Genomic DNA, 25604 nt, shown 5'->3' on the forward strand with positions numbered 1-25604 from the left:
AGAATATTTGTCTTAACACCATTCTTGTTCGAATTCGTTAAGTTTAGCCTCAAACCTTTGTATTCAAATACACTGAGTTAACTAAATTTTATAAAAACTGACTATTAATACCTGTTCCAGAATCACCCGAATTGGAGTCTAACTTCAAATACGAAGGTAAGCACTCTAACCTCTTGACTACAACTGAATCAATATTTACAACAACATAGTGTTTACCAACTTTCTCTTGAAAAAATACATTACTTTACTATGTATATACCTTTGAATGTTTCCTTGGGTGTTTTCCTGATGACTATTTGCTCACTGTCCTCCCTCCTCCAAGTTATTCTAGGGGTAGGATGTCCCTTAGCTTTACACGTGAGAGTCGCATTCTCTCCTTCCTGGACGGTAACATCTGATGACGTCCCAACATCCTCTATGTCCGGAGGTACTGCAATGAGAGGGTGTTCTAGTCAACTTAAGTTAAGCTATAATAATTACCTTTAATACATAACCATTTCGAAAGGTTGGATGTAGCTGAAATGTTAAAACAAGGGAGAAATATTTTTTTAGTGGGTGTCAAAATTGCAGCATTGCATATGGTCTTGATTAACAATGTTTTTTATGTAGTTTTAATTTTACTAAAATAATATATGTTTAACTTTTGGCGGAAAATAGTATACGCCATATTGTGGATTAAATATAATTCAATTATTGTGTTGAAGAGTTAACTAAGTTTTAGGTTAACTCTTTCAAATCGTACCTCAGATAGTAACAAGGAATATGAAATCCGCTCTCCTGACAAATGTGCTAGGTCCAATTTCAAATCCATCGTTCGCACCTTGAACTGTACTGGGAGAACATTGTAAGCTTGAGAGCCTTAATTGGAAAACCATCTTTTCTTTTTGCTTAGACAATAAAAGGTGGCTCCATTTCCTATTTACTGGTATTATGAACGTCTGTTCTCTTATTGTAAAGGCCTAGAAGTCCAATGACACAGATATCCAGGGTGCTTTGGCCCGAAAAAAGCCAGTAAAAAAATAGTACATGATAACAGGGTCCAGCAGAGTTAATCATTACGATCATAACTAACTTAACCTTCAAAAACATTGTGTGTAGTTTTTGTGGCTATATATATACATCTTTCCGAATTCTAATACCAACTTCTAAATCTAGTTTTTCACAGAAATCATTTGAAAATAAAGTACTGTATCTGATCCTATAAGTGAGGGTGATAAGGGAACTATGCAACAGCATGTTATAAGATTAAAGAAATAAGCGTGGAAGAATTAAATGGACAGAAAATGTACTGAGAAGGTCTGAGGAAGGTCAACTGAAAAGATATTAGGGAGTCTTAAAACCCTGATAGAAGACGACCCTAGGATATAAACAGAGTTAGTGGAAGCAAGTGAAAGTGGAAATGAAAATAATTGGAACGTCGGAGGAGGATGCAGAGGATCGGATAACTTGGTCAAAATATCTGGTGATGCTAATCATCAACTCCTATACAAATGACCCTGAGAGAGAAGTGATTGTAGTTTAACTTACTGTGCACGTCTATACAGCCGACTTGTTTCTTCATGATGCTGGTGTTGATCTGGCACATGTAGCAGCCCTTGTCAGAGGCCTTGACTTGTCTAATGTGTAGACCCCAGTTGTTGTGGTCGTAGGTTATACCGATCCTGGGGTTGTGAGTGACCAGACGTGTGTGCAGACTGAGGATAGTCTGGTCGTCCGCCTTCATCCATCCAACCTAGGAGTGAATAAATAAGTCAATATTTTTATATATTTTCGCTGTTTAATTGTAAGGCATTTTTCAGAATACTTAACCCTTAATCCAGTAAATTTGTATTTAAATTTACTCATAGCGAGAAAGTTTTGGGGTAGTTTTGATTTTTCCATTTCTTATGTATTTTGGGGTGCTGAATCCGAATCTGAGGTTTGCCAACAAAAATTCTTGACGCAACATTGACAAAAATGAGAAAAATATGGAAAAAATTATATTTTTTGTAATATTTAGCTTATAACTCAAAAACTATCAACTTTTTGTTATTAGTCTGTATTATAAAATTTAAAGTACACAAAATTTGCTACAAAATGCACCCCTAATGTGGTAATCTCCGATGAACCGTTTAGGCTCCAGAGCTATTTGAAAATTGGAACATTTTGTGTTAGTTTTTAAATTTTTCCAATTATTCTGTCAATGACATATATTCATTGTATATGCCCAGGCAAAGATCTTATATAAATCCAAAGTGTTAAAATTGATTAATTTTGTGTTACTGAACCGTTGACTTTTTATTTAGTGTACAGAAAAGTTACACGAACTGTTGCCGTTTAAATTATCCTCGCTCAGAGGGTTGTAATGAGGCTGGTTCTGGCAAACGTTTCGATGTATTATTTGTGAGCATTCTAGCTTGTTCATCTGGACAACTAAAAAAAGGTTAAAAGTAAAACAATTACACATAATAATAAGTGATACCAAAATCAAAACTATCAAAATTAAATAACACCAATCTATTAATCAATATGTAATATCGTATGCACCTGATGACGTGATATTTAGATATACGTAAATAATAAAATGTTATGTAGGCATATACTGTTGCTAAGCATTTATATTGTGTGTAGATTTAACAAGTTAATAAATAAAGGAATGTGCGTTTGGTACTATACTTACTTTCTTACTTACTTAGACTCTAGCATCACAGCCCATTGTACATCCTCAATCGTATTGGCACCCACCCATTATAAAATTGTCTGTGTAAAATTTCAAGACCGATGCAAGGCTTAGAGTGATTGGCACTGTTACCATAGGCCAATACTAATTTTTTCACCCCCATTCATTCACCCGAATGTAAATGTAAACTCTAAGCGAGCTATGCCCATAAAGCTGCTTGAGTTGGGGGCAGTGAGGCAACGTTGGATTTAGTTTTCTAGCCAAAATTTGTATTGACTATCTTAAGTCAATTAACCCTTACCACTCTCATGTATTCCTATGCCCTACGCCCTAGGACCTACAATCTATCAAATCTACACACAATGTAAATGCTTAGCAACAGTATATGCCTACATAACATTTTATTATTTACGTATATCTTAATATCACGTCATCAGGTGCATAAGGTATTACATGATTAATAGATTGGTGTTATTTAATTTTGATAGTTTTGATTTTGGTATCACTTATTATTATTATGTGTAATTTTTTTTTCTTTTAACCTTTTTTTAATTGTCCAGATGAACAAGCTAGAATGCTCACAAATAGTGCATCGAAACGTTTGCCAGAACCTGCCTCATTAGAACCCTCTGAGCGAGGATAATTTAAACGGCAACAGTTCGTGTAACTTTTCTGTACACTAAATAAAAAGTCAACGGTTCAGTAACACAAAATTAATCAATTTTAACACTTTGGATTTATATAAGACCTTTGCCTGGGCATATACAATGAATATATGTCATTGACAGAATAATTGGAGAAATTTAAAAACTAACACAAAATGTTCCAATTTTTAAATAGCTCTGGAGCATAAACGGTTCATCGAAGATCACCACATTAGGGGTGCATTTTGTAGCAAATTTTGTGTACTTTAATTTTTATAATATAGACTAATAACAAAAAGTTGATAGTTTTTGAGTTATAAGCTAAATATTACAAGAAATATAATTTTTTCCATATTTTTCTCATTTTTGTCAATGTTGCGTCAAGAATTTTTTGTTGGCATACCTCAGATTCGGATTCAGCACCCCAAAATACATAAGAAATGGAAAAAATCAAAACTACCCCAAAACTTTCCTGGTAAAAACACAAATTAACTGAATTACCTATATAATCTTCCTGGCTATGGTTCTACCTTACTTATCTTTGTCCACTCGATTCGTCATAAATTATCAATTATCAATAATTAGGGTAGGGACGCCACCTAATTGTGTATTTTAACCCAAATATAGTTACTGACTAAGGTCAGCTGTTTATTTGACTAGGATCATTTATTTACAGCCCAATGATCAGGAAACGTTGGATCCAGAATCGAACCATCATAAAGCTACTTGCTCAGGGTCGAACCTTTGGCCTTTTGAATGTTAGGCGAACATATATCCACTTGCTACCCTACCAGGATGTCCATCTACATCGAGGCCAACACTTCGGTTAGGAATACTTTTGTCTCTGATTTTCACCATTTTTCACAAGAAATCAACGATTCCACTTTAAGTTATCTTATCTACTTAAAAAAATAACACTGTAAAGTTTACCTCGTGGACCGTAACATATAGGCTCAGTATAGAAATTATTAGTTGAGTGTGCTAAATAAGAAAAATTCAGAACAATAGTATACTGTACTGTTTAGCGAATCAAAATCATGATAATCGGGTTAAAAGGAATATATTCATCAATAAATACCCACAAACAAGATTATAAATAACAAATAACAATTAGGGGTTGGATAGGTTACAGCCTTATAGTAGTTCCTCTTTTAATAAATACTTATTATAATGTTCACCACACGAACGTTATAACACCCATTTTTGACGAAAGCAACACTTTGGAAGTAAGAGGCGTCTTTCACAAGTTAAGCAATTACTAACTTTCTAGCTGAAGTTACGTGTGGATTTGATTCATTTATGAGGATTTAGTTTGAAGTGTTAATCCGTGTTTCATCGTTTAGCATGTTTGGTAACATTTTCGCTCTGTTTGATTCAGTATTTAAATTATATGTGATAAAACTTCAACCTTTTAGGAAATGCTTAGTATAAAACAAATAATATGCTTTACTGCTTTCTGTACTTCTGTTTACCATTGGTTTCATTTTTCGCTTTTACAGACTAACCCACTTACTGGGACAATGGCTAGAAACTACTATTAGGTCCTTCCCTGAGCCAAGCTCGCCCCCCACGTACCCTGTAGTTCCCCAGCTCTGTGGTGGTACACACAAGGATCGCCTCTCTACCCAAGGACACTGTCACATTGTTGATCGGTCCTTCGAAGTCAGGCTCGTCCTCGACCCCTGGGAACGATCTGGTCTGTGGGAAATCTGTAAGAAAATCCAATCGTTTTTACAAGTCAAGAGGAAATATTATAAAACTTTAAACAAACTTAAATTACATTGGAGACTTCATTATTACCTAGTCTTGTACTTTGGAAATTTAAGAAGTAAATATTATTCAAATTTTATTCTTATTACTTGGTTCATGAGACAAAAAGGAGCACAAAGAGTTAGAAACAATGGTTGTCCAAATTCAAGAACAAGATCACTTAACATTAAGGACATAAGGTAGTAAAACCTACCATTGTAATAATCATAGTGATCTAGAGGCTATGACAAAATGAAAAAAGATCATGAGCTTTGAACAGTATTATGAAATCAATCACTTAAAAATTCAACGTATCTAAAAGCCCTAAAACTTATTTCATTTTTGCTATTTAAAAATAAATGCATCTTTAAGGACAAATTTCAAATGTTAGAACACGAAAATGGGTGATAATTTGTTTAATTGCAATTATTTTTTGAAATAAAGATAATACTACTTTTTATTTCGATAGTTTCCAGAATTATAAGCTATAATTATTATTAATTTTTGATTAGGTTAGTGTTTTACTCTTCTATCGTATTTTCAACTTCTTTTTCCCTGCTGGTTTGTAATCTCAATTTAAAACACAAGTCTTAAACTAAAGCCATGACAAAAATTAAAACAATAATTATACTATTTTAAATTAAACCAACCTATGGCTGAGTATCCTATAGTGATGACAGCAGGTACGACGAGGGCGAAGGTTGAAAGGTAGAAAGTCATCGTAGTTAGACGGGGAGAAGCTATTCACACAGAATACTCAATCTGAGAGATCTTAGAGGAGGACCAGCTCGGAACAGGTTCTGGTACTTCAGTTGGCATCTTGGATCTGAAACAAATAAATGCGTCAGTGATTTAAAAGAGTAATTGTTAAAGGAAGTAATTGGGCCTATTGTAAGAAAGGGATTGAATGCCTACAGTGATAATCTCTAAAGACACGCTGTTAAGTTTGCCGTGAGCTGGTTTTCAACTTAACTGGGAGCAGGAGAGTGGGAAGACTAAAACACGTGGAAACAGACCATTTGTGGCTTGAGAAGCTGAAGGATAAAAGAGAAAACTAAGATGGGTTTAAGAGAAAAACAAACAACAGTGTCATGTTGAGAAGAAAAGTGGAGATCCTATGCTCTAGGAGAAGTTAACGGGATTAAGTAAGTAAGTAATAACTTCCAACCTACCCAACCTTATAACCACGCAATTTGAGCTACTAATGGGCAATAATCATGGGTAGGGTTCTATTCTTAAAATGTAGCCATATACCATAGTTTTCCTAAGTATTTTCTTTTATAATTTCACTACAAAACATTTAAAAGTAAAAATGCTAATACATTTACCACCATCATTAAAGTGTGAATTTGAGATATAGAGACCATAGCAGAGGCTTTTACCAAATCTACTAACTGTTCTTAAATAGAACGCCACGAAATGATGTTGTATGCAGTCTAGTTTTACAATAAAACAAAAATATAATTATAGGTTATTTCAATATGATTCAATTACTAAATTTTTCAACCATTTCCACTAATGGTAAACTACATGATATTTCCACATAAAGCAAAGTAATAATCAAACTTAAGGTTTTAAGCATAAATGTTGAAATGAGAGATCACAATTGTAAACTGTATTGTTTTGATGAAAGATAAAGATAATGGATTACCTCGGATGAACATCACTGTTGTTATAACGGAGATGGAAATGTTCCTCGTTTCGTTTTGTTCAAAATTATTTACCCTTAACTTCTATGTACAATAAGAATACAATAAAATGGAGAGTTTAAATTATCATTGTGCATAATGTGTTACGGTATAGTTGTTCAACCTGTATGTGTCAATGTGGGAATTGATTGTTTGTTTTGAAATTGTTGTTTATTTTGTATACAAAATATTTTGATTGTAGCTTAAAGATCAGACCATTTACAGGTTATATTGAGCTAAACATTCTCAAGCAAACTACATTGACAGTGCAGTGAGGTGGAAGAGTCCCAATATTGTTTCTCCAGTAACATATTGGTTTCAGATATCTGTCCTACCATTAACCAACATTCTCTTATCTATATGGTCCAAGTAAGACAGAACTTGGCACTACAGCCTGGTTATTAGTAAAACCAATATATTTAAAAAGTGGAATATTTGTTGATTGTGTCTTCAAGTGGCCATGTTTTTTTATTAATTTGGATTAGAAGTACTTTTATAATCCAGGAAAATCTCCATGAAAGCTTTCATATTTGTTTTATATATTTCGATCAATCGCTTAAGTGCGAATTCTGAACCACAGAGTTAGGAAACAACATGGCCAAGCACAAATAGTGTTTAAAGAATTTAATTAAGGACTTTCAAGGGCAATTGCCCTGCTATTACTAACGTTTTAAAGTTGAAAAAAATACTACTACAACCATGGGTTCAATTAAAAAAACCATAACTATATTTTCCTAAAGTATTTTAACATTCATTAGTTTTAGATATAATTTATTATCCACCATTTTAATAAATCCAATCTAAATGAAAGTGTAAACTATGTATAATGCTAAGTAAACAAAATAAAGGATTTAGATTCCTAAGAGATCTCGTGCGTTCACAGCGTAAATTTGATTTATCTCTGGATTTCTGTTGTAGGAAATATGTTTCAGTCTTTCACTCGGAATATACATAAATAATGTAGGTTTGCATGTCTGTATTTTAACATCCCGCCTTGTCAAAAACAAAACGCGTTTTGCATCTATGGACTTTTTCAATGATGAGGGTGGGTTTAGTGTTGATGCATTTTATATGTTTGTTGATTCCTAAATGGAGTAAAATGTTGTGTCTGTATGTGCATGTGTGCACGTGTGTGTATTCAGTTAAAACACTTTAAATGCATTGTAAGTTGTAAAAAGAATTATTACCAAAGTGGAGGTATGATTTTAGTAATGTTTTAGGAACGTACAACTAATAGTGTTATAACAAATATTTACTACCCACAACCTTATTAAAGGATTTCGTATAAGCATACATATAGTATATATGGGACTTACTTATTATCGTGTTAATATTAAAATTTTATATGCCTTATGTGAAGAACATTTCTTCAAACACTTAAACATACAACAAGTACTTTAATCTGAAAAAAAACACTTAAGAAATATTCGCAAGGTATAAAGTTATAAAGCTACCTATGTGAATTGTTAAATGAATGTTAGCGTTGACAAGTTCTACCATAGATAGACATAAGTTTGACATCAGACGGGGAGGAAATGAGCTGTTGAAAAGACAAATGTCACTTCCATGACATTGCACTCGGCGAGGCGGCTGTCTCACTGTAAAAGGTTCCTTTTAACAACTCTTTTATAACCAAAGAGGATTATGCAAAGCCTAAGTGAAGTAAGGCTGAGTTAATGTATGTCAAATTCAACGATTTTAATAACTTGACATTATTTTATGTGCCAGCATTATCATTATATTTATGTTGTTACTTTTTGTTGAATCATTTCTAGGGAAAATATAATTTAAGCAAATGTTCAATACTTGAAAGTTTTGACAAATAGAGAGATAAGAATATGACAAAATTTTAAACTATATCTTAATAAGTCAAGGTCCAACGAAACCCTCATTAAGGTTTGGTATGTAAATTTTGTGTTGATAGAAAGTGTCTTATCTAATTATTTTAACGCTTGTTGTAAAACAGTTCTAGTGAAAACAATCTTCCTACTTTCTGAGAACAAAACAATAAATTCCACCTGCTAACTCAAGGTTCATTTCGCTTTTGTCTACTCGGCACAACATTGTGTGAAAGTTGAGAAATACATTTCTTAGGCAATTTTTTGATCCTCTATACTTTCAATGTGATGAAAATAACACTATAGTAATCATGATAGTCATGATTTTGATTAAATATTTTTAAGAGTAGAGAGGTTTGCTTTTAGGTAAAAAATACGAAAACTACCGTCAAAATCCAATCCGTACCGTATGCATCGTTTAAAAACTTTTACCTACGACCGTTTTTTAAAGTAGCCGTTTCAGTACAGTTCTTAGGATTGAAAAGTATCTCATAAAAGCATTCTTTACTTTCATAACAGCATAGTTTTACTCATAACAACACGGGTAACGGACCAATGAGGTTCAAGTATTGAGAGAGGAGAAGCAAAATTGTAATGATTAGAAATTCAACCAATCAGCTGTTCAGGCCAATTTAATTGTTGATTGGTGCAATTAGTGTTTGATACAATGTTTCGTTGCATCACTGTCAGTGGCAATGAGAGGTTATAAACAAAAACATAACCTCTCTTAGAAGTTATGAGTAGTGATTTTTAGTAATTAAAACACCGTCGTAGGTAAAGTAGTGTAAGCAACTCGCGTAAATAGTGTTAATGACACTCGTAGAAAATTTTAAGGCACGAGCCAAGGCTCGTACCTTAAATTTTATAATCGTGTCGTTAAAACTATCTTTACGCAATCGTTGCGTAAACTACTATTACTTGATGAACTATTTATCATTGGGTGGTGAAAATATAATTTAACACCTTAAGCAAAAAAAGTACAATAAATAATAAAATAAATAATAATAATAATAAAATAAATAATAAAGCAAGCACATTAGACATTGTTTGTAAAATTGTTAGTATTGTTGGCTAAGACTAATGGTGGTGATGTTGGTACAAATTAATAATAATAGGTAACTCAATAGATTTAGACTGTAATATCTCAAGAGGTCTCAATCAACCTATACGTAATACTTTTATATACAAAGTTACATGGTGGAAATTTAGGTATTTTATAAGATATAGGCTTATAAACCGTTACGATAGAATGTAAAGCAGCGCGCAGCAGGGGGTTTTTCAGGGGCGAATAGGGTTTTGTTTTGTTTCAATCTTAAATAGCACACAAGTAATTTGTTTATATTTTTCCCATAAGGAGACATGGATGATTCCAATTTGTTTTTCGATCAATATAGGCAGATAGACTGTACAATAGTAGATAGGTTTAAGGACATAAGTTCTGTTTTTAAAAGTAGTTCATTCAAATGTTTATACATGAATGTTCGTAGTTATAATAAAAATTTTGATACACTTTTATTAATGTTACAGTCAATCGATGTAAGGTTTGATTTCATAGCGCTTGGGGAGACATGGCTGGGTAGGGATGGGGGGTCGGGGTTGGACATAGAGGGGTATAAATTGTATTGTACAACTAGGGGGAAAAATAAAAATGATGGGGTCTTGATGTATGTGAGTGAGAGAGTGAATGTGTGTGAATGCAAGGAACTGGAGCTGGGTGACGTGCATGGACTGACTTTGGACTTTGTCCATCAAGGAACTAGATCTAACGTTCTGACTGTGTACCGTACACATGACAGCGACTTAGACAACTTTACTAACGCTCTTAGACATTACTATGAGAACAAAAATGACTGTAACACATACGTCTTCATGGGTGACACTAACGCCAACTTACTAGAAACTGACTACAAAACTGAACGCTACTTGGACGTTTTTTACGAACATGGTTTTATATGTGGCATAAATACACCTACTAGAGTAGTAGGAAATAGTCAAACAAATATTGACCACATATTTGTAAACCACAATGATTATACTGCCTTACAAACTGCTGTGGTGAGGACGGACATAACTGATCACTACAGTATCTGCCTACAAATAAGTCACAACCCCTACACTAAGGACACGTCACACAACACAAACACTTACATTGACAAAACATCTTTGAGCTTAAACATTAAAGAGTGTGATTGGTCAGATGTCACGCACACGTGTGACGTTAACACATCTACAGACATTCTTTTTGGCAAAATTAAAGATTGTGTAAACAAATCCACAAAACAAAGATCTGTTCTCAAACCGAGGCTGAGACCTCTCAAACCATGGATTACCCATGACTTAGTACGAAAAATAAGGGATAGGGACAAATTGAGCAAGTTAGTTAGGAGACAACCGTTTAATATGGAATTGATTTCAAAATTTCAAAGAGTAAAAAATGAGTTAAATCAAGATACAAAACTAGCCAAATACAATTACTTCAGAGAAAAACTTTCACATTCAAAAAATAATCCAAAAACATTCTGGAGTACTTTAAACGAATTAGCGGGTAGAGGTAATAAAAAGGACATTTTCCCACTTACACAATTTACAGGAAACAGACTGAATGTTGAAAACGACTGTAGATTACAGGTAGCCGACGAATTTAATGAGTACTTCGCCAACGTTGGTCCCAACTTGGCAGCAAGTGTGGATTCGGGCGGTTTACCTGTGGTCGATGACACTGACCACGCTGTTGACTCCATCCTCACGCTTCACACTGTCACTGAACAGGAACTGTACACTTACGTCACTAGACTGCGAGGTGGCTCAGCTCCAGGGTATGATTGTGTATCAGCTGAACTACTCAAAGACAACTGGGAGACACTTAAACAACCACTGCTACATATAACTAACACAAGTATCCAAAATGGTATATTTCCTAATGCCTACAAAATTGCCAAGGTAATTCCCCTCTTCAAGTCTGGTGACGTCACCAATATCTCAAATTTTAGGCCAATTTCTTTGCTAAGTGTGTTCACTAAGATTTTAGAAAAAATTATCAAAGATCAAGTTTGTCATTACCTTAATCAGCACGATATTTTGACACCCCGCCAGTTTGGTTTCAGAAAATCAAAAAACATCACAGATGCATTGTTCGAGGTTAATAAAGATATAAATTTGGCCATCAGTAGAGGCAGACGTGTTATTCTGGTATTTTTTGACTTGGCCAAGGCTTTTGACTCAGTTGAGAGATCATTTCTTTTAAAAAAATTAGAACTGGTAGGTGTTAAAGGTGTGGCTCTAAAATGGTTCCGATCTTATTTTGATGATAGAAAACAGTTTGTAAATATAAATGGAATCGATGGGAATCTTGGTAATGTAGATTTTGGTGTGGTTCAAGGTAGCACGTTAGGGCCTTTACAATTCTTGATATACATTAATAATCTTGTGAAATTGGACATTGAAGGTGAATTTTACCTCTTCGCCGATGACACCTTAGTTTTATTCCAAGGAGAAACTTGGGACTCAGCTTTTGCCAATGCCGAAAGAGGTGTATCGAAAATTAAAAAATGGTTTGATCAGAATATTTTAACGCTAAACGTCACCAAAACAAAATTCATTCCAATTTCCTTAAGAGCTCGAAGTGACACACTTCGCAACGAAATCAAAATTCATTCATGTGGTCAAGAAACCGGAAATAACTGTAATTGTCCAGTAATAAATAGAGTTCAAAATTATAAATATCTTGGAGTTGTATTTGATTCGAAATTGTCATGGACAGATCACGTGTCATATTTAAACAAAAAGTTAAGAAAGTTGATATTTGCTTTTCGTCAACTACACCAATTCCTTGAAAAAGATGAAATTAAAAATGCATATTTTGCTTATGTACAGTCGCTGCTTGAGGGGGGGATAATTGCCTGGGGTGGTGCTTACAGCAACATTCTACAACCTCTCGTTGTAACACAAAAGGCAATCATAAAAGCGGCACTCGGCAGGTGTAGGCAATACCCTTCTGAAACTCTGTTCACTGAAATGAATGTGCTTGATGTAAGACAACTTTTCATCAGAACAGTTTCACTGTTTATTTACAAACACCATGAGACGCTCTTTGACCGTCCACAACATGACCATAATACTCGACGTGCACTAGGCCAAGGTATACGCTTACCCAGACTTACAAAGACATTTTCTACCACTAACTGTTATTATGTTGCACACATCATTTATTCTAACCTTCCACTAGACTTACGAGAATACGGCAGACACTCAATTTCAACGTACAAAAAACACATTGTTCACTGGCTTAATCTCATTGGTAGGGATGGAGCTAATAGTTTATTAGTTTCTATATACAGACAATAGGTTGACAGCTGATACAGGTGTGCGTGACATTGCTGTGTGTGTGTGAGTGCGTGTGCGTGTGTGTGTGTATGTGTGTGCAGTTCTCGATTCTGTGCCACAGGGACAGAGCATTGACGGCCCTAGTACCCTAGGGCTACAGTAGATATAATAGGACAAAGATACCCCACTTTCGGCGTTTTAGAGGCACTTTTAGGGCACTTTTTATAGGGGAAAAATGAGAAAAATGAGTGGCTCATTTTTTTGGCCACTTTTTTAAAGACCCAGCTCTCGACCTATACACCCCTATATAAATTTTCTACTTTTTTAATACTGAAAAACACGTCTGGAATATGGCTCATTTTTTTGGCCACCCGGCTCTCGGCACGCGAACTCGGGCGCGCTCCTGGCTTATGACGTGCTCCCTTGGACATCCTTAGTGGAAATCCATGAGTTCTGGCTACTTGGGAACCCAAGCCATTTGACATACAACGAATTACCCTTTCTCCTAATTACCTTCTCTACCAAATACATGTCCTTATACTTGGTCTTTAACAACTCCTCTGTATAGAAGCCTCCCCTGATTATATTGCCATTTTCATCTTTCAAGATATAAGTTACAGGCTTTGTATTCTTAACTTCTGCTATTGTAAATAGTTCCCCTGTCCAATTTGGAGTATAACCTTTACTAAAAACATGTTTATACTTGGAAATCCTTACGCTATCACCTACCTTATATCTTGGCTTTTTAACTTGCACTACTTTAGAAGTCAACTTCTCATGCACATATTTACTATTCTTAACATTCACTTGGTTAGGCTTCATTCCTATAGATCTATGCACCTTATTATTATATTTTCGAATTAACTTTGGAAGTAAATCCAACCATTTATAACTCCCCTGAGCACTAAATTCCCTATATAGCCAATTCTTTAAAGTTCTCTGGAACCTCTCTACAATTGCAGCCTTAGTTGTAGAAAATGTGTGATAGTGATTAATATTTAATTTCTTCATTAGTTTGCTAAAATATTGATTAAAAAATTCTTTTCCATTGTCAGATTGAATGTTTTTAACCCCCTTTGGTAGAATGGTTTTAATGGCTTCTGTAACCACTAACCCTGTCTTATTCTTTAGTGGAGCAGCATAAGCTTTTTTAGAAAATGTATCTATTAAAGTTAAAATATATTTATTGCCAGAATTTTCTCTAGCATAGTTTTGCATATCAATTAAATCTATTTGTACGGTTTCATTTATACCTAATACTTTGAAAGACCTTCTTATGAAATTCTTTCTTGCAGGTTTATGAAGTTCGTATGCAATTTCATTCATTTTTTATAACATCATCCTTTCCTGTAACTCTAAATACATCACCATTAGCCCCAATCAATAGATTATCTTCCATTCTTTTAAATACATAGTTTTCTGGTATATATGGTCTATTATCTATATACTTAAATCCACTCAAAGATGTGGGGTCAGCAACTAATAAATCAGGATTGTATTCCATCAAATTAAAATTTTTTTCTCCATACACAAATTTCGATCCATCATAATGCATAGCTTGTGACATTAGACAAATATCATCCAAATGTTTCCCCTCTGGTAGATTTCTTATAAATTGATTTTTGGCATCCCAACAATATAGTTTTTTATTATAAGTTATAGTCTGTTCTTTTGTAACACAGTCAGTGTCATCAATGGCAGGTTTAACACGTACTAACCTTTTATTATTAAAATTCCAATAGCCTGCTTCCATTTTTGGAACTTGTGAAACATTCACAGCATCTTTACTATCTGTACCTTCCATCAAATTACTAATTTTCTGTTTCTTTGCATTCCAAACACCATTCTCTGATTCTAAAAATTCATAATTATTATCGTCTTGTATAAATTTACCATCTTCTTTTCGTATTAAAGTCTGTTGTAAAGTGGGCACATCATCTAAACTTTCACCCTTTTCTACATTAGTAATTTTCCGTTTCTTAGCATTCCAAACACCATTCTCTGATTCTAAAAATTCATAATTATTATTGTCTTGTACAAATGTACCATCTTTTTTTCGTATTAAAGTCTGTTGTAAAGTGGGCACATCATCTAAACTTTCACCCTTTCCCACATTAGTAATTTTCTGTTTTTTAGCATTCCAATTTTTATTCTTAGATTCTAAAAACTCATATTTAGTTTTACCTTGTAAAAAGACATCACCTTTTCTAGTTAATGTCTGTCCCAAAGTTGATACATCATCTACAAACTCCCCATCTTTAACATTACCAATTTTACGGTTTAAACCATTCCAACTATCGTCTTGTAAATTTAAAGTAGGTTCACTACTAGCCCTGGGTTCTGCAGGCTTATTATATGGATTATATAAACGATAAAATTTATCTATAAACATATTTTTATTTAATAAATAATTCCACTTTCTCTTAATTCCTCAATAATGGAATCTATTTCATTATCCACTCCTGAGTTACCGGCTTGGCGACTTAGCCAAAGAAGTCTTAACCTATCTACAAGCTCATTAGGATCATCCCAATAAATATAGTCTATTTTATTACCAGTCACTTGTCTCAAACCTTCACCAACAGATTTAAAAAGAGGTTTAATTATATTAAGATATTTAGTATGTCTATTACTTGAAATTGGTGCACCATCTTTGTAACTCTTTAAATGTCCATTTGTAGCTTCCAAAATTTCTTTATAATTTTGCAAATCAGCCGGAGTATAATCCTCAGGTTCTTTTAAAGTTAACAATTGCCACAAACCTTTTGTCCCCTTGTAGGTTTTATTTGCAATTGTAACATCATCATTGGCAATATCAACTTCCTTATTTCCAATAAAAAATTTATTTGCTTCTCGTCTAATACCATATGTAGTGTCTGTCATACTACTTTTACTGAGGTAATTTCCTAAATAGTCTGATGCTAAAAGACCAAAATCTAATTTCTGTGGAGTAGATTGTTGTAATGGTTGCAATCTTGGTATTATTGGTATTCTAGATGGAGTCATTGGGAGAATCTCCATTCGAGGCCTCTCTGTTTTGGCGATTTTTTTTAATTCTTGTAATGGCTCTATTAAAGGTTGGAATGTTTGAAACCTCTCTTCAGCCTCTAGAAACTTGCCACGTTTTAAAGCTCTATATTTCTCTCGTATTTGATTTGCAGAGTCAACCAATTCTTGTTGAATGTTTTTCATCTTTTATTTACATTTTATTTATCTCATTTGACAAAGGATTGTACTCAAACACTTTATCATGTATTATCAAACAATATGCAGATGTATTTGCTGGCACATTTTCTGCAGTTTCAATCTCTAATTTAATATCAACAATTCCTTCCTTCACTGTTTCGTTCTGTCTAGAACAGTCTATTACAATTAGTGGATATTTCTTCATAAACTCAGCCCTACTAATCATAGGATCTGGGATAGTATTATAGTAAGTCTCTCTAAATCTCATAAACATCTCATAAGCTTTAGAGACATCTCCATTTTCAAAGTCGAGATTTAAATCACTATAAGGATAATATTCAGAGTTTAGAAATACTTTGAGATTTTTTAATTTACAGTGATCAAATTCATCAGTTCTTTTTCGTGCACTATTATCCCTAGCTGTTTGGAAACCAAATATAATATACCTAGGCTTCTCCAAACTGGAAGATGTCTTTACTGACCATGTATGTCTTGTAGTATTGGGATATGATGGAAGTTCATGCAACTCTAAACTTCTAAATGCAATTTGCAAATTTTTATTTTGCAATAACATCTTTTGTAATTGTAACTTTTCCCCATCTGATGGTATCACGTGTGGCATCACCCATTGAATTGAGTTAAGTGTAATTTTAGGAATCGTATCAGCAGTGCCACTGGCTGGAGCACTAGCGGTTGTTAATATACAATTCAAATCATTTTTGGATCTTTTCAACACCAATTCTTGTTTGACATTTACTAATACCTTATTAAAGTCCTCGAATACACCCATTAACAGCTCTAATGGCAAACATGTACTAAACTTGCCACCTTTATGGAACTCTTTTAAATTTGTGTCAGAATCAAATGCTACATTTGACAATTTAGTAGTTTTATTGTAAGAGCTCAATATTTTCATAAGACTAGAAATTCCTGGGTTTCTTACAATGTCTATTTCTTTACCTGCAACTTCATATCTAATTTCATCAAATAAGAACGCAAATGCATTATTTATAAAATGACCTTTATCATGATTTTCAATTTCTCCCTTAATATACAGATAACTCCTACATGGTAGAGTTAGCAAATCTTGATTATTAATACATATTCGAATTTCATCAGAATTATTTATTGCCAAAGTGTTGTGGGGAACATAGGAGTGATTTGTAATTTTAACCACACTATCGTCGAATTGGGATTTCCCTGTAACGTCTAGAAAATCTTCCATTTTTATTAATAGAAAAATTTAACTTTAGTCCTATTGACTTTAGGAACCTAGCATTTTGTGCACTTATAGATAAATTCTTATAAATTCTCATATCTTTTTTATATGACAAGTAATTGTAGTTTCTTCTCCGTTAAAGTCAATTGCCTTGTCGTGCTGATCGGCAAATGTAATACTGACAACATCTAAACTTCTCTTATTTACAGGAAAATATATAATATTTCTTGGAACTTCGATAATTTTGTAGCCAGGAGGAGCTTCTGGATAAAAGCTATGTATGGTGTGTGATTTGTTTCCGTTTAAATAGGACCCGTTTGCAATATTACATTTTACTCTAATCACATTTACATTATTAATGTTTATTTTATTTGTAGATTCAAACTGAACACCAGGAGTAGAAACACCTTTAAATCCCAATAAAATAGACCCTAAACATGGTTTTGTAAAATCAAACACATGGCTAGAAAGTAATGTCGCTTTCATAGTTTTATTATTAGCTGTAAGGAAAAAGTTTGGAATTTGCTTTTGAATTTCCTTTGCAAGCTCAACCACCTCATATGTTCCTTCAGAAATTTCTATTGTAACTGGAGCATTGTGGTCATAATAGAAAACATCATCACCTTCTCCAATGGTTAATTTGTTGCCTTTAAGTTGGTTTAATTTTGGAATAAGCCCTTTAAATAAAAGTTTGGATTTAGTATTAATTAATGCTTCTCCATTTTTATCTATTATAACTTTAAGTTTACCATTTAATAATTGGTTTAAATCATCAACTAAGATCTCTCCCTTTGGTAATGTTATTTTCTCTACTTTGTAATATGTTAAAGTATTTAGTGGTTTTTTAACATTAAATATAGAATTATAACTTTGAAAATCTACTAATCCAATTACATAATCATCATTTAATTCAATGGGAGGAAAGAACACTGACTTAAGCTCTGGCTCTGTACCCGAAAATGCTATAGTAAATGAATCCATTTTTATAAACAAAAATTTTTTATGAATGATAAACATAAAATTCCACAAATGGAACTATTTAAATCTTGTATTTGATCAGTAGTATAGAAGATTTTATGTCCCTCAAAATATTTAATTACTTCTTTTGGAGGTTGGATTCCAAATGGGTCAAAATAAATTACAATATCTTTATTTTTACGATATGCTGTCCAATGTGTGCCAGATGAACTGTCTAAATTAACTATTCCGCACTCTTTTACTCTTGGTGTTAGATTTTTTAGCTCGTTTTTTAGGTACACCCCCCGGAAGTGAGGCACGTCTTTTGCGGCCTCTAACAGCTGGTAGTTGTCCATATTTTTTATTAAATTTTAATCCCATTCCCATCTTTGCTTTTGCCTTCATCAAATTTGTCACCGCATAAGCTGCAGCTCTTTCAGCAAGATTTGCATCCTTGGCCGTTACTCTAGTCCAAGCTAAGTCTGCTAATCTCATGTCTGCTTTGTTCCGAGCAGCGATATCGGGATTATTCATGTAGAATATGTCATGCTCTTTACAATAAGAGTCTAGTTTATTTTTTGGAGGTACATTTTTAGCTAAATTCTCACGTATATTCGTTCCAGGTCCACAGTACCGATATGATGGTATGTGAAGTGGAAATGGAAGGTTATTTATAAGAGTATTCAATAACCCTCGACCCCTGTAAGGCTTTAGGAATAAACCTTTGCCCTTTTTACATGTTTTCTTATTATTTTTTACCATTTTTATTATATAAAAAATGTCTTTTATTCAACAAAAACACAAATTTAAAATAGTACATACTAAGGAAAATATTCCAAAGAAGTTGGGTCTTTTTCCTACCAATATTCGATGTGTTATTTGTGGTCCCAGTGGAAGTGGGAAAACGGTTGTAATTTATAATTTAATTGTAAGAAAGGAAGGATTAAAATTTACAAACCTATATTTAATATCAAAATCTTTAGAACAAGAAAAATATAAAAAAATAATTGAAATATTTAGTTTGTGTGACGAAGTGAAATTACACATGTTTACTGACTGTGAAATCACACCAAATGATGTAAAATCACAGTCAGTTGTTGTATTTGATGATATAAATAGTCCAAATATTACACAATTTTTCTCAATGGGTCGACATAAAAATATTAATAGTTTTTACTTGTGTCAATCTTACAGCAAAGTACACAAACATTTACGTGATAATGTTAATTTCCTAATATTATTTAAACAAGATGATTTGAATTTAAAACATGTATATAACAATCATGTTGGTAATGATTTTTCATTTAACCAATTTAGAAATCTCTGTCATCAATGTTGGGATAAAACTAAATATGGCTTTTTTGTAATAGACAAAGAAAGGTCAAAGAATAATGGCAAATATAGATTTATGTTTGATCAATTTTATAATGACCAAGTGCAAGAGTATTGATACCATCTCCCAGAATAAACCTCTTGTCATCGTCAAACGATAGTACTTTCTTATTCATAGTTAAGGTTTGAAGATGATGATTTGTAGATTTAATTCTTGTCACATTCTCATAGTAATCTTGCCCAGTGGCAAGACAGTTCAAATAATGTTGATGTCTAAGGAGATGTTTAACTGTAGCACCATCAGCTCCTTTAGCTTTCTTCACCTCTAAAGCTTGTTTGTCTTCTTCATATAACCATTTTAGAGGAATATAAGAATATAACTTTGGTCTTAAACCACAATATTCATACATAATATGACCATCTAATTCGTCTTTAAACTTGCCAGTGACTTTTTTATTTTTATCAGAGTATAAGAAATGGTCTTTACTATATCCAGAGGTATCAAAATAGTGTAAGTCACATTCTACTTCCTTGTAAAAGTCCTCTGTAACTATAGCATACATTAATGAATCTGTATCTGTCATTAGAAATCTTTTATTCTTAAATTTTGACATATAATTATAGTGGAAATCATACATTATTACTTTACTAATATCCAAAATGGTCATTCCCAAATATATTGGTTTATTAAACTTTACAACTAATTTATTTAAATGTATAGCATGTAAATTGTTATCAAACTTTTTGCTACAATCAAACCTTGGATTAGTGACATATTTTGTTAATAGTGACTCATCCTTGAGATATATATCACGAAACTTGCGTTGGTTCATAATTGTTCGACCAAAGAGACTATTATTTAGCAATTTGTAAAAGTCTTTTTCGAAATCATTTTTAGCCCATTTTCGTTTTTCAATATTGAAATTAATATAGGGTGCAAGCCATTTAGACTGTCTAAATTTTAAAATTCTGTGGTATTTTTTAACAACCAAACCCAATTCCTCATATTTTTGTAATGCTTTATAATGTAAAATATATTTAGTTTTGTCATTTAAATTTGGTATTAATTTGCCATTCATTTTCTCAGGTGCTAATGGATAGTCATTATGTAGATCATGTAAGCTTTTATCATATTTTAAATCAACTTCTAAAATGTATCCAAACTCATTATTTTGATTGTTTTTGTATATTTTGTAGTCTATCTCATTCGTCCAACGAAATCTATCCACGGGTAGTGTCTCACACATAGCTGTGGAGTATAGCGAGTTACAATCTAAATATATTAAATACACACTTTCTTGATAGGGATCATAATGTTCGCCCATGTATCTATTATTGGCTTTAGCGTAACGTGTGGAAATCATACTGACTCCTCCTCTGATTGCACTTTCTATGAACAAATGCATGTCAATATCTTGAAATAATTGTAATTTTATACCGGTCATTCTAAGACAGGCCTCCCATGTTAATCCAGGGAGTGAATACATATGTACGGGGTCAAGTTTGTAATCCTTTAAACACAGGTCTCTAAATGTCTCAAATACATCAGCTAGTAGCAATACATCTGTTTTAAGATATAAATCATGATATTCTTGTAAATTGTTTATATTAAAATGGGTCCAGACATGTTTTGCATGTTCATATTCGATGGGAGAGATATGTTCTTTAGTTAAAGTACTGTAAAAATTTTCAATTGGAGGTAGAGACTCTGCAAACTTATCTGGTCCTGTCATGTATTCATAGGGAAATACGCCTTTACGTTGTAGTAGTGGATTGTCTATGAATCTAAATGTATTTAAATTGGAAGCTAATTTGTATAATGGAAGGGACAGAAAGTTATAGGAATCCAAAAATACTAAATCATCAACTGAGAATGAAAGGTACTTTTCCATATCCTTGGCTATGCAATTTAATTTACGATTATATTTTCCCAAGTGTTGCATTATTAAATGTCCATCATAATTTTTCAAGTTATGGAAGAATACTGGTATTTTCTTTGTTACTTTATAGTTTAAATTACAATCATTATGGGCAGCTCCACGGTATTGGCCATTTAAATGACAATGTTCTCGTACCCTATCAAAATATAGAGGCTTTTCACAAATATGACAATGTGTTGAGTTTTGGAAAGATGCCTCTTGCTCAGGAGTCATTACAAGAGGAATATATATCGCCATTTGACTTTTAATGAAGTCATAAGTCTCAAATAATCTTTCGAAAAACACATCCATAACATTTTCGCCACTATATAACTCTTCAGAAATAATCTTAGAATCTTTTACTACGACAAATGCAAATCCAGATGGAGTATGGTTGTTAGAGTTTATAAAACATTCAAAATCTGCATAAATTACAAATGGGGCTTTAAGTTGATATTTATAATTTTTAAATTGTAATGTATTTTGTTTAGACATTTCCACTCTTTGTGCATCAAAGTTCTTACAATATGTTATATGACGTTCTAATTTATCTTTGGTGTAAAAATGTTGTAAACAAAACTTGCAAAAATGCTTCTTGTGGTCTTGTTTTGTAGACCGTAGCATTAACCTATCAAAATCACGAATTAAACAGTAATGTGATTTACGACCTTGTTGTAATAATAATAGATCTATATGAGTGTTACTATTCAGTTTGGTTCTTCTTAATGGATATATAAATTTTCGGTCTTCAACTCCAAATACATTAACACTTATATTATTTTGTCTTTCAAATTTATCTATATCAGATATTTTAACAGGATACTTTATGTTTGTCATATTTAACTGATTTTCATAGGGTGCATAGCTAGAGACTCTATTAGCATGTTTAGCATTCCTTGGATGTAAAGCTGCTAAAATTGACCAAAGGAAGCATTTATTATCTGAATTTTTTATATTTAAAACAGCATGTTTTGATTGAATACTTTTTGGTGTGGGGATATATGACTTTGGAGTTAGAGGCTTATACTTGTAAACGTGCAACTGCCAATATTTAGTATGGTCATAAATCCATCCGCTGCCTTCGGCTTGATATTTGTGCGTGGAAGCGTCAATCTTTAAAAGAGCATTTTCAATTTGAGGCTTTAAATCTCTCTTCTCAATGGTTAGGATAGTAAGGCTTCTGAAATCTGCAATACATTCTTTCTCATTAACTAATTTTCCATTTTGATCTATTGTATATTTTATAAATTTGATTCTCCTTACTAAAGTCCATTTTATCGGTAGAGGACAAGACTGAAGAGTACTTTTAAGTTCAGTTTTAATCGATTCACCAACAAATTTAATCATTGTATATGGACATTTGTTACAAGAATTTACGTGTCTTTTAAAATGGCCAACAACATTTCTTTTACAGAAATTACAAGTCTTGTGACTTTGTAATATATGAGATTTTAGAGCCACATTATTATCACAGATTAAATCACACAGTTTACATACCTTCATTTGATGTTTTAAATTGTAGTGGCGAATAAGGTTGCTTTTTTTGGAGAGCGATGCGAAACAATGTTGACATGTAGTCTTCATTTTTATATATGTAACTAAAAAACTAGGTTGGCATCTTCTATATAGTAGAAATTACATTTTGACAATTCAATTAATGAGAAATAATAATTTTAATCAGAATTTTATATTTTAATATTCAAAACAATTTCATACAATAGGATTTGGCAATTGAAATTTTCTAAATCAAAACAAAATCCTAAATCTTAAATAAAAACTCTTTTTAGCAGAATGCTGAGTCTACATATATACAGAGTGAGTGTTACCTATGTTAAAAGGGACTTGACAAAATTATATAGTGAGTATAATTCGGCTAAGTTTTTAAATAATAACTTGTGCACACTTTTGACTCAAAGTCCCCTGGTGCGTGAATTTGGCTAAGTTTTTAAATGATAACTTGTGCACACTTTTGACTCAAAGTCCCCCCGTGAGTGAATTTGGCTAAGTTTTTAAATAATAACTTGTGCACACTTTTGACTCAAAGTCCCCCCGTGAGTGAATTTGGCTAAGTTTTTAAATGATAACTTGTGCACACTTTTGACTCAAAGTCCCCCCGTGAGTGAATTTGGCTAAGTTTTTAAATAATAACTTGTGCACACTTTTGACTCAAAGTCCCCTGGTGCGTGAATTTGGCTAAGTTTTTAAATGATAACTTGTGCACACTTTTGACTCAAAGTCCCCTGGTGCGTGAATTTGGCTAAGTTTTTAAATAATAACTTGTGCACACTTTTGACTCAAAGTCCCCCGGTGCATGGAATTTGGCTAAGTTTTTAAATAATAACTTGTATATATTTTTGACTCACTTAAAAATAGTAATAACAAAATAAGTTACTTTTTGGATAGAGAAGCAGCACACAGTTGACATGTAACTAAAAAACAAAGTTAGCATCTTCTATATGGTGGAAATTACATTTTAGACAATTTCAATTAATGGGAAATAATAATTTAAATCAGAATTTTAAATGTTAATATTCAAAACAATTTCATACAATAAAATTTGGCAATCGTAATTTTTTAAATCAAAACTAAATCCAAAATCTTAAATAAAAATACTTTTTAGCAATTCAGATTGCTGAGTCTACATATATACAGAGTGAGTGTTAGTTATAGAGAAGACTATGTTACCTATGTTAAAAGGAACTCGACAAAATTATATAGTGAGTATAATTCGGCTAAGTTTTTAAATAATAACTTGTACACACTTTTGACTCAAAGTCCCCCAGTGCGTGAAGTTTGGCTAAGTTTTTAAATAATAACTTGTGCAAACTTTTGACTCAAAGTCCCCCTCATGAGTGAATTTGGCTAAGTTTTTAAATAATAACTTGTGCAAACTTTTGACTCAAAGTCCCCCTCATGAGTGAATTTGGCTAAGTTTTTTAAAATAGACTTATATACATTTTAAGTTCCTTAGTGACTGTTCAAAATACTCTAAGTGTTTAAAAATAGATTTATATACATTTTAAGTTCCTTGGTGACTGTTCAAAATACTCTAAGTGTTTAAAAATAGACTTATATACATTTTTTACATGTTCCTTAGTGACTCAATTCGGCTAAGTTTTTAAAAATGGACTCGGGAAATTAGCTACACTCCTAAGTTAAAAGAAATACAGAGTATGACTACAAGCACCAATTACGTCACCAATTGATCCCATGACCCGACACGCGACAACATATTACAATAGTCTAGCTTAGATGTCAAAGACTTACCAAAACAAGAAGATCCAGGTGGAAGAGTTAGTGATGATTCCGTAGAATGCCCCCCTTATATACCACAAAATTGTCTAAATTAATTTAGAACTTAACAATGGAAATTGAACAAACTGAAATTGAACAATTGAATAATTGAGGTCAATCAATCAAACATATTTGGTAATTGTCTAAACCTGCCCCAGACAGTCTGGCGCCAGACAGGCAGAGAATGTTGACAATTGATTTTGATTGGGGTCATTAGGTTACACTCACAGTCATTCATTTGAGTCAGGCATAGTTTACGCATAGCCATAAGCGTGCCCGAGTTCGCGCGCAAACCTCACATGATTTTGAGAATATACTTGTGAATGAATGTGGATTTAAAATTTTAATGGAGTTTGAACATTTGTATGGGTTTGTATTGGACAAGTTCCGGGTCTTTAAAAAAGTGGCCAAAAAAATGAGCCATATTCCAGACGTGTTTTTCAGTATTAAAATAGTAGAAAATTTATATAGGGGTGTATAGGTCGAGAGCTGGGTCTTTAAAAAAGTGGCCAAAAAAATGAGCCACTCATTTTTCTCATTTTTCCCCTATAAAAAGTGCCCTAAAAGTGCCTCTAAAACGCCGAAAGTGGGGTATCTTTGTCCTATTATATCTACTGGCTACCAGCCGCTTGTTGGTGTTGGGACCGAGGACAGCTGAGTGTATCAGTGTGTGGATGTGTGTTGGTGTGTGTGTGTGTGTGTGGGGGGAGGGTGGGGGGGGGGGGTGTTCGGGTTGGTTAGGGATGGGGTAGGTCATCATGACACTGATAGTTGTTATCTACATGGTAGATTAAAA

General features: G+C 33.0%; 1 protein-coding gene across 3 annotated transcripts in view; it reads right to left on the reverse strand.

Moving 5' to 3' along the window:
* The window catches only part of LOC129004336 (lachesin-like), a 180872-nt gene that overhangs the window by 22001 nt on the left and 133267 nt on the right, over positions 1-25604 (reverse strand). For all 3 annotated transcript variants that reach the window (XM_054432894.1, XM_054432891.1, XM_054432892.1), the window contains exons 4-7: positions 5703-5878; positions 4879-5012; positions 1528-1732; positions 260-430 (exon numbers count right to left, since the gene is read on the reverse strand). In XM_054432894.1, coding sequence (XP_054288869.1) covers positions 260-430; positions 1528-1732; positions 4879-5012; positions 5703-5772 — 580 coding nt within the window. In that variant the 5' untranslated portion in view covers positions 5773-5878. The remainder of the gene's footprint in view (positions 1-259; positions 431-1527; positions 1733-4878; positions 5013-5702; positions 5879-25604) is intronic.

Source organism: Macrosteles quadrilineatus, unplaced genomic scaffold, assembly GCF_028750875.1.
Source record: "Macrosteles quadrilineatus isolate MER2022 unplaced genomic scaffold, UCM_ALF_1.0 Scaffold_9__3_contigs__length_116548681, whole genome shotgun sequence".
NCBI classification, from domain to species: domain Eukaryota; kingdom Metazoa; phylum Arthropoda; class Insecta; order Hemiptera; family Cicadellidae; genus Macrosteles; species Macrosteles quadrilineatus.